Source organism: Syngnathoides biaculeatus, chromosome 10, assembly GCF_019802595.1.
Source record: "Syngnathoides biaculeatus isolate LvHL_M chromosome 10, ASM1980259v1, whole genome shotgun sequence".
NCBI classification, from domain to species: Eukaryota; Metazoa; Chordata; class Actinopteri; order Syngnathiformes; family Syngnathidae; genus Syngnathoides; species Syngnathoides biaculeatus.
Window position 1 is genome coordinate 20,503,838 of NC_084649.1, and position 13,816 is coordinate 20,517,653.

The 13,816-nt window shown below is 45.9% G+C and overlaps 1 protein-coding gene across 2 annotated transcripts; it reads right to left on the bottom strand.

Annotated features, from left to right (window-relative positions):
- Positions 1–4,432: 4,432 nt before the first annotated feature.
- Positions 4,433–13,816, bottom strand: LOC133507152 (protein SSUH2 homolog). 2 transcript variants are annotated; one of them, XM_061831924.1, is made up of 12 exons: positions 13,697–13,816; positions 12,611–12,691; positions 12,469–12,541; positions 11,752–11,881; positions 10,928–10,988; positions 10,717–10,838; positions 10,583–10,645; positions 9,285–9,364; positions 8,766–8,858; positions 7,484–7,589; positions 7,282–7,389; positions 4,433–6,745 (listed from the first exon to the last, which is right to left on the bottom strand). In XM_061831924.1, the coding sequence occupies exons 1-12, from the start codon at positions 13,707–13,709 to the stop codon at positions 6,605–6,607; spliced, it is 1,071 nt and encodes a 356-aa protein (XP_061687908.1). In that variant the 5' UTR covers positions 13,710–13,816; the 3' UTR covers positions 4,433–6,604. The 2 variants fall into 2 exon arrangements, with proteins under 2 accessions (XP_061687908.1, XP_061687907.1); XM_061831923.1 differs by having other exon boundaries at positions 12,611–12,694; positions 13,697–13,808.

The following is a 13,816-nucleotide window of genomic DNA, read 5'->3' on the forward strand; positions in this document are numbered from 1 at the left end:
CGTCTCCGCGCTCGTCTTTGCAGCGTTGTCGGACGACGAGCCCCCGAAGGTGTCTCCGCGGCCTCTTTTGTCACCTGAAAAGGAACAATGGCGGGAGGACGGGCGGGAAGACGCGTCCGTCGGAAATGGAACACAAATTGTTGCGACAGGCGCGAGGCCCAATCGGTCGCCGCCGTCCACGGCAGCAAAGACAAAAATGTCGCGTGAAGTCAGATCTGGGAAATGGGAAAGACATGCAAACTCCATACAAGTGAGTCCATGATTAAATGTGTGATTAAATCCATGTTAAAAACAATAATGATGAAAGCTGTTTAATTGCTTCTTTCAATATTTTATTTTTCTTTTCAAAACCTTTTACTCATGTAAAAGCACACCGAGTTACTTTGTGTACGAAATGCGCGATGCAAATACATTTGCTTTGGTTTGCATATGTGAGTGTCATCCTCGCTTCCAGATGAATAAGATGTCCCAAGACAACGTACAAAGTTCACACTGAGTCCTCTTCTACACTTTTGCGAGTATTGTGTGTGCTGCCATAACATTTCTATATTCCAGTGTCTACGTAAGGCCCAATAATATAAATGGAGCCGAGATATTTTTTTTTTTTTGTGGCCTTTATTATGAAAACAGGAAATGATTTGGAGGCGTTGCAACTTTGTCTCCGGAAGGATCTAACTCCGGATCCCACGCATCGTCCGCGCTGAGCAAACGTGACATAGAGGCAGTCAGAGTGACGCTGTAAAAGTCATAATGTGCGAAAGGTCAAGTGCAGCACGATGATGTTGGAAGAAACTTTGTATGTAGAGGAACGGTGAAGCAGCTGAAGAGCGTTGGCCTCGCATTCTGAGGACTTGGGTTCAAATCCCGGCCTCCCCTGTGTGGAGTTGGCATGTCCTCCCCGTCCTTGTGTGGGTTTTCCTTTCCTCCCACATCCCAAAAACATGCCTTCATTGGATACTCTAAATTGACCCGAGGTGTGATTGTGAGTGCGACTGTTGTCCGTCTTCATGTGCCCTGCGATTGGCTGGCAACCAGTTTCGGGTGTACCCAGCCTCCTGGCCGATGACAGTTTTGATAGGCTCCAGCACTCCCGCGACCCTCGTGAGGATAAGCGGCTCAGCAAATGAATGAGTGGATATGTGATCTCTACCGGCATTTATGCTAAATGTTATCAAGAATGTTGCCATGTTTGTATTTTCTAAACGGTGAAATAAAACTTTTTTTTTTAAAACAGAAGAAACGTTTGAATGGATTAAAATAATTTAAAAAGGCTTTAATGCAATCATAAAGTGTCAAAATATGTTGGTAGGTCTGACGGCCTCGGTTGTTTTTTGTTCTGGCATATTCCTAGTCGCATTATTTCGGGTCCTTAATTGTCTCTCCGGGAAGCGAGTTTTCGTTTCCTCGGACGATCAGGGGAAAACCGCGCCCCCAAGCCATTTGATTGGTCCCTGCAAAGTTCCTCGCTTTCACCTCGGGTGCGCCTCCTTCGGTGGCTGAAAGAAAATCATAAAAGATTATCCGCGCTCTTCCAAAACAATGGATAATATGATTATCACAGCCCTAAAAATATTAATGCTGCTGCACTTTGAGTTGCGTTTGCTGTCATGCAAAGTGCTATACTCCCACTGCTGCTACTACTATCAATACTAATAATAAAATTCGCCAGAAAATATATATATATTTTTGGCTTATTTTATAGTAATAGGAGCTAGAGTAACAGTAGAGAAAAAAAATATATATTTTATTATGATTATTATTAGCTTTCCTCCCTCCATCCATCCTTTCCTTGTCTTCCTCCTTTCATTTATTATGCACTTTACTGCTACTGAACATCCCTTTCACTTCAATTTCCCTAACCCTCTCTCTCCCCTCCCTCCATCTCTTTCACCCCTCTATCTATCTCTCCCTCCCCCCTTCCATCCATCTACCTCTCTTTCAGCCCTCCATCTATCTCTCCCCTCCCTCACTTGTCCTCCTCCTGTCATTTATTTTGCACTTTACTGCGACTGAACATTCATTTCTTCCATCTTTACATCCACCCGTCTTTTCCTTGAGTTCATCCTTCTGAGCGCCATAAACCAGAGGTCGTGGGTTCGTATCCCGCAGGGGCCTCCAACTCATCTGAAAGAAAAGGCCTTCAAATTAGAACATATTTTGGCGGGCGAGCCAGCCAGGAGGTGGCGTCACTTGTTCGTTCACAATCCTTTGCAATTTATTTGCCGCAAATCCAACCATTCACTTTCCCGATCAAGCTCTCTCTGCATTTTGATTTCAATCATCTTTTATCAAAAGTGCTCCAACCTCTTTATTTTTTCAAAAGTACTCGATACCACTCAACCTTAATTTAGCAGAAGCACTTGAACTTTTTTTTTCTCAAAAGTACTCTTCAAATCTTATTTTATGTGGGGAATTCTAGTTTCTAGGATTCTTCAAAGAACGAAACAACCTCTCCTAAAATCAAATTACAATTCTGTATTTCACTGTTCATCCGGGTTATTCTTCCCAACCTCTTTTTATCGCTTTGATTTCAAATGAGGAATTCTAGTCTCTAGGATTCTCCGAAAAGAACCAGACAACCTCTCGATTCAGAAAGTTTTGGACTGGCTTCAACCTCCTGGTCATTTCACAGTGCCAGGACACGAGGCCCGGCAGCTGGGACCTGTGGTGAAACGACTTGACTCAAATGACTGATTGGGAGGATACCCCACCCCCTAACGTACAGATCTCAAAATCTGCAGATGCATCTCGCATCACTGTTCCTGACGCACCTCCGACATCTAAGATAACCGTATTAAGAACACGGGCGTGACTACTCTGACCGTGATGACGCCCCGAGTCAATGTTAAACGAACTGCCTAAATTAGTTTGGTCCTCTGGACGTTTTGATTTTGGACATTGTACTTCGACACCAGACATTCAAATCATTGTTTTTCCACGATCTGATGTTTACAGACCTCACAATAACCTTGGCTCGCGGCTGCTAACCAGGGGATGGAGGACACTCTCACTTCTTCTTCTTCTTTTCCTTTCGGCTTGTCCCGTTAGGGGTCGCCACAGCGTGTCATCTTTTGCCATCTTCGCCTATCTCCTGCATCTTCCTCTCGAACCCCAACTGCCCTCATGTCTTCCCTCACCACACCCATCAACCTTCTCTTTGGTCTTCCTCTCGCTCTTTTGCCTGACAGCTCCATCCTCAATATACTCACTCTCTCGCCTCTGAACATGTCCAAACCATCCAAGTCTGCTGTCTCGAATCTTGTCTCCAAAACATCCAACTTTGGCTGTCCCTCTAATGAGCTCATTTCTAACTGACTCCAAGCGAGAACCTCAACATCTTCATTTCTGCCACCTCCAGTTCTGCTTCCTGTTGTCTCTTCAGGGACACCCTCTCTACTCCGTCCAACATGGCCGGCCTCACCACTGTTTAATAAACTTTACCCTTCATCCTAGCGGAGATTCATCTGTCACATAGAACACCAGACACCTTCCGCCAACTGTTTCACCCGACTTGGACCCGTTTCTTCACTTCCTTACCACACTCACCATTGCTCTGGATTGTTGACCCAAAGTATTTGAAGTCCTCCACCCTTGCTATCTTTTCTCCCTGTGGCCTCACTCTTCCCCCTCCACTCACATATATTCTGTTTTACTTCGGCTAATCTTCATTCATCTCCTACATCTTTGTAATTGTTCCTCCACCTGCTCCTTGCTTTCACAATATCATCTGCAAACATCATGGTCCAAGGGGATTCCGGTCTAACCTCATCTGTCAGCCTACCCATTACCACTGCAAACAGGAAGGGGCTCAGCGCGGACCCCTGGTGCAGTCCCACCTCCACCTTAAATTCTTCTGTCACACCTAGGACACACCTCACCATTGTTCTGCTGCCATCATACATGTCCTGTACTATTTTAACATACTTCTCTGCCACATCAGACTTACGCATGCAGTACCACAGTTCCTCTCTTGGTACTCTGTCATAGGCTTTCTCTAGATCCACAAAGACACAATGTAGCTCCTTCTGACCTCCTCTGCATCCTCAAGGCAAATAATGCATCTGTGGTACTCTTTCTAGGCATGAAACCATACTGTTGCTCGCAGATACTTACTTCTGTCCTGAGTCTAGCCTCCACTACTCTTTCCCATAACTTCATAGTGTGGCTCATCAACTTTATTCCTCGAGAATTCCCACAGCTCTGAACATCCCCTTTGTCCTTAAAATTGGGGACTAGAACACTTTTCCTCCATTCTTCAGGCATCTTTTCGCCCGCTAGTATTCTGTTGAATAACTTGGTCAAAAACTCCACAGCCATCTCTCCAAATTGCTTCCGTACCTCCGCCGGTATGTCATCAGGACCAACTGGCTTTCCATTTTTGTTTTCGCTCCATTTATCTACGCAAATAAATGTGACAGAGTCCTTTGAGGGTGACTGTTTATTTGTTTACACAGGAACAGGACTACAACGAAGAGTACTACTGACTACACCGGGGGCCATCATCATCAAGTCATCCATCAAAAAAATTATTCATCAAATCAACCAGCAGATTAATTAGCAGCTACTCTAAATTCTATTCTAAATATTCACTCGCATGCAGTAGTGAAAATGTCACAGGACAAACCATCGGGTCGGAAAGGCGTGTAAAATGTTGGATACATACTGAACAGCTTATGTATTGAAAAATACGTCAGACATTGCTACGGTACATATTTCAACTAAGTGAGGTTACTTACTGTACTATAAGGCAACGGCCGTCTGTTGTATTGGAAGCAGCCAGATGGGGGCACCAGAGTTTCCTGACGGACATTTGAATACCGTCTCCTCGCAATTTGTTTTTTCCCGGCGAATAAAGGCAAAAAGTTGATCTCAACAACAAAATCTGTTGTTTCTTTGACAGCCGTGTGAGGTAATCGTTGTGAAAACGAATGTAAACGGAATCATTTGGACATGAGCCGAGTGGTTGGCACATGCCAGGCACACAGATACGACCACGAGTACAAATGCATGTAACATTGTTTTAAATGTTCCAAAAAAAATCTGGTTATCGAGTAATTTATCTCACTAAATATCCATCCACCCATCTGTACATTTTCTGAGCCACGGATCCTCACAAGGATCGCGGTAGTGTTGGAACCATTCCCAGTGTGTCAGGGTAACACCCTGAACTGGTCGCCGGCCAATCGCAGGGCACACGCAGACAGACACTCGCGCTCGCAATCACATCACTCGGGGCACATCTAGAGTGCCGACCCGGAGAAAACCCACGCAGGCACAGGGAGAACGTGCAAACTCCACACTGGCGGGGCCGGGATTGAACCCTGGACCTCAGAACTGTGAGGCCAACGATCTAACTATTTTCCCCACCATCTAACTAAATATTACATTTTAATTCATATCAAAATGTAAAATACATTGATTTCAACTATTATAATATTGCATTGTACACCTATCAATTAATTTATTTATAATTGAAAAAAATTAGATATTACATAATTTTATTATATCATAATGAATACAGTTTTTTTTCGATATTTTTAAATCTAGAGAAAGTAGCTAAACCCCACCTAACAAAATGCATCCAAATTTTCTGAGTCTAGATCATAATGACTTTTTTACGGAGCCCCTAAAGGGACATGGAAAAAAAAAACTGGTTTCTCATTGTAATGAGTAACTTTGTCATTGTTTTAAGTAAGTTATTCATTGTAATGAGTAATTTACTCATTGTAATGAGAAACTTACTCATTACTTACTCGTAAGTTACTCAGTCTAACTCATGAGTAAATTCGTTTTACAGAGACCCAAAAGGGACATTGAAGAAAAAAACTAACCAGTTTCTCATTGTAATCAGTAACTTTATAATTGTAATGAGTAACTTACAAGTAATATATATATACAAGTAAGTTACTCATTCTAACTCATGAGTAAGTTTGTATTCCAGAGCTCCTAAAGGGACATTGAAAAAAAAATTCTCATTGTAATGAGTAAGTGACTCATTACAATGAGTATGTTACTCATTGTCGTAAGTTTCTCTTTGTAATTGTAACTCATTACAATTACTTACTCATGAGTAACTTCCTCATTGCAATGAGTAACTTCCTCATTGCAATGAGTAACTTACTCATTGTAACTCATGAGTAAGTTACTCATTACGATGAGAGGGTCGAAAAACGGCTACCTATGGGTCGTAGCTTCTTTACCTGCTAGCGGTAGCTTCCTGAATAAGGAATAAGGGTCTTTTATACATGCACAGATGCAATGGTCTAGTTACTCATTACAATGAGAAAGTTTCTCATTACAATGAGAAACTAGTTAGTTTTTTTTTTTTTTCAATGTCCCTTAGGGGCTCCATACTTTTTTGACTCATCATAAATGATTTTTAAATTTAATTGGACGAGGGCAGATTTTTTTTTTTTTTTCAAATTCTATCAAATTTTAAACGACAGTCACAGTAGTTAAACCGTTTGAATTGAGAATAGAAGGCATAATTTCGGGCATTTTTTTTCCCCCACCATCCACGATTTGCTGACATTTCTGAAGTTTTCTTTCAGGCGACGACCCGAGAACAGGAAGCGGAGGAGGCGTGACTTCCTGCGTCCGGACTCTAGAGGATGACGCAGCAGCATTTGGCCGGGTAGTTGTCGGCCATCACTTGCTGCTCGTTGCCGAACACGTAGAACACGTGAGAGTCGCCTTTCCACTTGTAGCAAACTTTTGTGATCGGGATCAACTCCACCGTCTGCCTCTGAGCACGCACACACAAACACAAACGTTACACACGTGCGCATGCACACAAGTACACACAGACACACAAACGAACACACATTCGAGGAGTTGAACTGTCAAACTGACACGCATTAGTACGATATGCTACAACAAAGATAAGGAAAACTAGATACAATAGGACACAAATACACACGTAGCACACATACGGTACAACAAAAATGTACACAAACACACACGCAACCAAAGAATCACACAAACACACAAATAACACACACATACAAAAATTACATCAACACAAGCAACGCAACCATAACACACACAAAGACACAAAAAAAAGAAAATCACACAGAAACACAAATATATTAACATACACACAAAAACACATACGCAAAACCACAAACCCGTACATATCGAAATAAACAACACAAACACACACAAATATATACAGAAATATGAACACATTAATGGGTCTCATCGCATCGGCGCGCACCGCAACATAAAGGCGACTTCCTGTTTTGGAAGCGGGCCCATTGTCCCTACTTCCTGTTTTCCCACCTGCTGCAGGATCCTGGAGGTCCCGGCGTACTTGCCCTGGTGCTCCTGGAGGAGGCGGGCCGACGCGTCGGGGATGGCCGGGTCGGGGAAGCCCATCAGCGGGTACAACTGACGCAAAATCAGCCATTTGGAGTTTTTGGGGCCCTTTTTCAGCGATCTATCCAAATATTTTTGTTTGGTGTTTCCGAGTGTGCGCGTGTACCAGGTACTGGTTGTCCTTGAAGAGCTCCTTGCCGCTCACTGAGCGCAGGTCGTCGATCTTCAAGCCGCTGTTCTGCTCCACCACGTGATCGTCCACGTGGTTTGTCCTGCGCGCGCATATCAGTTACATATGGCTATATTTTGCTCGCCTAATAGCGCAGTCGCTGAGGTCATTTTTTGAACATTTATCAGTTTGGTGACTGCAAAGTACACCATATCGACGAAAAATGACCAATGTCCATCCATCCAACCGTTTTCTTTGCCGCTTATCCTCACGGGGGTCGCGGGGAGTGCCGGAGCCTATCCCAGCCGTCAACGGGCAGGAGGCGGGGTGCACCCTGAACTGGTCGCCGGCCAATCACAGGACACACGGAGACAGACGACAGTCGCACTCACAATCACACCTCAGTTACTTACTCGTAATTTACTCAGTCTGACTCATGAGTAAATTCGTATTACAGAGCCCCGAAAGGGACAATGAAAAAATAAACTAACTGGTTTCTCATTGTAATGAGTAACTTTCTCATTGTAATGAGTAACTTTCTCATTACACCTAGGGGCTATTTAGAGGGTACATGTTTTTTTGGGATGTGGGAGAAAACCAGAGCACCCGGAGAAAACCCACACAGGCACAGGGAGAACATGCAAACTGCAACACAGGCGGGGCCGGGATCGAACCCGGGTCCTCAGAACTGTGAGGCCAACGCTTTCCAGCTGGTCCACCGTCCTGCCTATTTCCAACATGAACTCAAATATTTGTTGCCTGAAATTCCATTTTTTGAGTCCTTCACCAATCCGATTTTAATTTTTTTTTTCCTGTCCTCTGATTGGCTGGTCAGAGCAAAACTTGTTACAGCCAACTTGGACTAATAAAACAAAATCAGATTTTCCCAACAAATCATTGGTGGCACAGTGGATCAGAGGTCCCGGGTTCGATCCCGGACCCGCCTGTGTGGAGTTTGCATGTTCTCCCCATCCCTGCGTGGGTTTTCTCCGGGCACTCCAGTTTCCTTCCACATCCTAAAAACATGCAACATTAATTGGACACTCTAAATTGCCCGTAGGTGTGATGGTGAGTGTGATTGTTGTCTGTGTCAATGTGCCCTGCGATTGGCTGGCGACCAGTTCAGGGTGTTACCCCGCCTCCTGCCCGTTGACAGCCGGTATTGGCTCCGGCACACCCTGTGACCTTTATGAGGATAAGCAGTTACGAAAATGGGTGGATGTTTTTTGGGAAGTTTTTATAATTCTCTACGATACTATTCAGTAGGTGGCGCTCTCACCATTCCACTTTGAGCTGGATGAAGGTCAGAAGTTGTCGCTTTCCTTTACATGTGTCGCAGTTGTCGAAGCCACGAGCGTCGCACTTCCTGCACCTACACACACACACTTGTGTAAATTCTGTCAATTCTAACACATAATGCGAAATGGCATAGATAGGCTAACACATTTTGCCTCACTATTGTCATATATTCTTTATCCTCTGTGAAGAACTAATATTACTACAACTTTGTGGGTCAGTTCGTTGCGCTTCTTTGTGTATTTATGTGTCCTTGTGTATTGCCCTCTGGTGGCCATGAGGTGCACATCGTAACCAGCACATATCACGACTGAAGCATGAAATCATCATCAAATTGGCCTCGCGGTTATAGTTCGCGCTCAGTGATATTTTGACGGTGAAAATCATCACTAAATAATGGCCTCTTTATGTTATTACATATTGTATCCACATTTTGCTGGTCCGCCACTTTGATTCCATTTACCTATCAGAACCTGAATTGGGTTGCAGTGACGTGCAGTACCTTTCTTTGCCCGTAGAGTTGCAGCGGGAGCAGTCCTGATCGTCTCTGGTGCCTGAGCCGTGACACACCCAGCACGGTTTCTGAAAAGCGCAACGCGGGGTACTTAAGTCGCCTCGTTGATTATTCGGAGAACCGGTTCGACCGCTGCCGGGATCCTAGAAACTGGAGACTGAATACAAATGGCGTGAAAATCCAATAAGTGGTCAGGTACCATCCGGGAAGAGACTTCCCTCATTGGATCGCAGGTCACGTTTTGTGAGTTGGGTGCATGGCAGATTTGTTTATTTCTTACTGTACACACACATCCGTCCGTTTTCTGAGCCGCTTATCCTCACGTGGGTAGGAGGAGTGCTGGAGCCAATCCCAACTATCTTTGGGCAGGAGGCGGGGTATACCCCAAATTGGTTCGCCAGCCAATCACAGGGCACACAGAGACAGAGTCGCACTCACAATCACACCGACTGGGCAATTTAGAGTGTCCAATCAATGTTGCATGTTTTTGGGATTTGTGTGAGTGTGAGTGTGTGTGTGTGTGTGGGGTGGGGGGGGGAGTACCCGGAGAAAAGCCACGCAGGCACGGGGTGAACATGCAAACTCCACACAGGTGGGGCCAGTATTTGAACCGTAGTCCTCAGAAAAGTGAGGCCAACAAGCTAACCCAATTGCTGAAGCTTTTTAGGTAGAATTTTTTTCCCCATTCTCGCTTGATGTACAACTCAAGTTGCTCAACAGTCTGGGGTCCCCATTGTGGGAATCTGTGCATCAATCTGGGCTTGCACACGTTTCCAAAGGGAGACTGGACTGCTCACTAGCAAGTCAAGTGTTGTAGCACATGCAGAATGTAGGTTGGTGTCATTTAGACATCCTTGAAGGAGTTTGCTTGGATGGCAGCATATGTTTCTCCAAAATTTGTACCTGAGTAACATCAGCATTAATGGTGCCTTGACAGGATGTGCAAGTTAGCCATGGCACAGGCACTAACACACCCCCATCGCATCACAGATGCTGTCTTCGGAACTTTGCGCTGAGAACGATCCGGATGGTCCTTCACCTCTCTGGCCCGGAGGACACCAGTTCCATAATTTTGAGAAGCAATTTCAAATGTGGACTCGTTATGCCACAGCACACTTTCCACTGTGCGTCTGTAGTCCACCTGAGACGAGCTCGGGCCCAAAGAAGCCGGCCTGCGGCGTTTCTGCCTGTAGTTGATCTATGCCTTTTGCTTTGCATGGTAGAGTTTTAACTTGCGTTTGTAGATCCAACACCAGTCGCCCTTGTGTCGGTCGCCGCCGACTTACATGTCCGCTTCCGTTGCACTCCTTGCAGGGCTCCTTGCCTGTGGCGCCGCAGTCCTGGCAATCCTACGGACACGTACACACCGTTACAAACGCACGCTCGACACAGTCGGCCAGCCCGACGGGCGCGTCCGCACCTTTACGGACGAGGTGTAGGGTACGCGGATCAGCTCCGTGTGATTGGTGAACAGGCTGGGGGGCGTGGCCTGGATCTCCCAGGGGCGGGGGGCCGTCTGGGTGTAGAAGTCCGGCATCTCGCCTGTTTAACACACACACACACACACGCGTGTCAATCAGAGACTTTACAATCGGGAATGCGTGTGCATGTGTGTGTGTAAGTGTGTGTACCTTCATGCGGCTTGTGGCCCCACTCGGTTGACCTGGACTCGGTGTACGTTTCCAGTCGGTACTAGTGATCAAACACACACACGTGCAGCAAACATTCATGACACACACACACGCGTGCACAAACACACACAGTAGCGCAGGATCACATGACGACGTCAGCTGACCGGCGGGACCAAAATAAAGCGAGCTGAAAAGCGAGCAGCTGTTCTCAAACAGGGAAGCATTCCTGGGAAGTGCCTATGGGGGTTTATTTCTATTTGATTTTAAGTCGTAGTGAGGGAAAAATGTTTTTCTGTTTGGCAGGAAAATGGCGACATTTGTCAAAAGCAGAAATTTGTCAAATGCGATCTTTCAGTTTCATATTTCGAGACGCAAATGTGAGCAAATTTCACACTTTTCGTTCCGCCAATTCAGCGTCGGGACGCTTACAGCAGGTTAAAATTGGGGGAATTTTGGACAAAAAAAAGGATTGGGACACGTGTAGCAAGCCGAAGAAAAAACTTTTGGAAGCGAAAATGTGGATTTTGGGCAAGCACAGCGAGCGCAAAGCGAAGCGAAGCAAAGCGTAGCCCCCCCAACCTCACCCCACCCCCCCGAGCGTGTCGCCCGGCGGCCGCGGCCAGATCGTCAAGTCACCTGCTGACCGTGGGGGACCTCGGTTGAAGACCCCGACCGGACCGTCCGCCAACGTCACCGAGCAAGGCACTGATCCCCACCCCCGGGCGCTTTAATTTGCAAAGTCCCGTGTTGTTCCGCTCACAAGGCTGAGAACAGATTTTGTGTGCATGCGTGTTGCGGAAAATAAAGATGGAGGGGACCGTAACCCTGTAGGTGTTGAAGGGCTCCATCTGCGTGATGACGCCGTCGTTGGCGGGCGCTTTGCTGTAGCAGCAGTTGGACGCGGCGAAGCTCTTGAACGCCTCGCGGGCGACGTCCTCAGACAGAGATGGGATGCTTTGAGACGCACACACACACACACACACAATTATAAGTGGCATAACCTCTCCGCTAAGTTCCGTTACCACGTCTATGGCATTTTGCAGTGTAGGACAGCATTAAACTGGTGTGTGAGAGAGAAATAACCAATCAATAAAATATGCTCATTTCATTTGATGGCATCCATCCATCCATTTTCTTTGCCGCTTATCCTCACCTGGGTCGCGGGAAGTGCTGGAGCCTATCCCAGCTGTCAACGGGCAGGAGGCGGGGTACACCCTGTACTGGGCGCCAGCCAATCGCAGGGCACATGGAGACAAACAGTCGCACTCACAATCACACCTATGGGTAATTTAGAGTGTCCAATTAATGTTGCATGTTTTTGGGATGTGGGATGGAACCGGAGTCCCCGGAGAAAACCCACGCAGGCACGGGGAGAACATGCAAACTCCGCACAGGCGGGAACGGGATCGAACATGGGTCCTCAGAACTGTGAGGCCAACGCTTTACCAGCTGAATTCACCATGCCGCCCATATCACACAAGTCTATTTGGTAGGGGTGCCCCTAATGGACGGGAGGGGTACTGCGGCGCGAGACGTCTCACCTCCAGTCCTCGGGTTCGGGCCCCGGTTGAGGCGGCGCCACGGGCTCCGCGGGCATGGGCGGCGGCAAGAAACCTCCAGACAAATTTTTAGAAGATCAATACAAGTATTTGCTTTTCATTTCGTTGTCCGGCTCTTTCTCACCTCCTCCGCCTTGGCCCATGCCCTCGTACCCGGGCATATTGTTGAACATGTTGTCGGTGGGCGCGGCACCAGGCGGAAAAGCTGCTGAAACACAACGACGACGTCGCGGGATCGCTTAGACAACGGGACCGAATGGGAAGTCCGTCATGTGAAAAGTTACAAAAATGCGTCCTGATACTTTTGTTCAAATATTATCCATTGGGACACATCCAGGAAGTGACCTTTACGGTGGCTTGGAAGTGCAAAACAAAAATAAATCTCAGCATCGCACAAAGACGTTCGTTGTCTTGGTTTCCCCGGCAAGAACACGACACCCTAAAACATTTTCTCTCACGCATATTATGCACGCCACGCAGTATTGATTGCACTGTACTGTATTGTATTAATTGTGCAAAATTTTTCATTTTTATTTGATTTATTTCCACCATGTACCATCTGAAAAACAATGCAGCTCTCAAAGTACACTTGCAACGTACAGTGTGACATGAAAATAGAGTTCCAAAAAAAAAAAAAATAATAATAATAATAATAGTCCAGAGTCAGAGATTTTGGTCCGAAAAAGCACATTTACTCTATTTAAGTACTATTTCTATTTATTTATTTAAGTACTGTATTCACTGACCTGTCCTTTTTTTTTTTTTAACTGCATTTGAAAATTTGCCTTTTAAGAGCTGCACGCTTGACTCTGATGTTTCATTGTATTTGAATTTTTTTTGTTTTGTTTTGCGGTTTGATACCTTTGGAGAAGGGCCTGTGGTCACTTGACGTGTCCCGACATGATTGCGAAAATGTGTCAAATTTTATTCATGCCCCGAGGCCGCAAAAGTATTTGAAAGATTATTATCGATGACTAATCCGCATCATCATGAGACTTCCCCGCACTTAACCGCGCGTATTTCAAAGAGGATTCGGATGTTTTTGGTTCTCTAGGGTTAATTACGAGCAAGATGATCTGGATCTGCAGACGGTGGGCGGAGTTTCGCTTCATTTGCTTTTTTCCCCCCACATTTTCTTCATTTTTTTTTCCCTTCCTCTTTTTCGTTTTTCCACGTTGGTTCTTCGCGGGTGGCGAGTTCGAGTCCTTACCTGCGTTGTTCATCCTGCCGGCGAGCGAGACTTGTTCCACTGCGGAGAAAAATGTTGCAAAAGACGTCAGCTGAGGAGGTTTCACAACCCCACGCTCGCGGCAAAAATAAAACAGGCCAC

Excerpts from the sequence above, each read along its gene's own strand:
- LOC133507152 (XM_061831923.1), bottom strand. Across the intron at positions 8,859-9,284 it reads AACTCTACGGGCAAAGAAAG|GTGCAGGAAGTGCGACGCTC; the intron begins GTACTGCACGTC and ends GTGTGTGTGTAG. Across the intron at positions 7,590-8,765 it reads ATCCAGCTCAAAGTGGAATG|GACAAACCACGTGGACGATC; the intron begins GTGAGAGCGCCA and ends ATGCGCGCGCAG.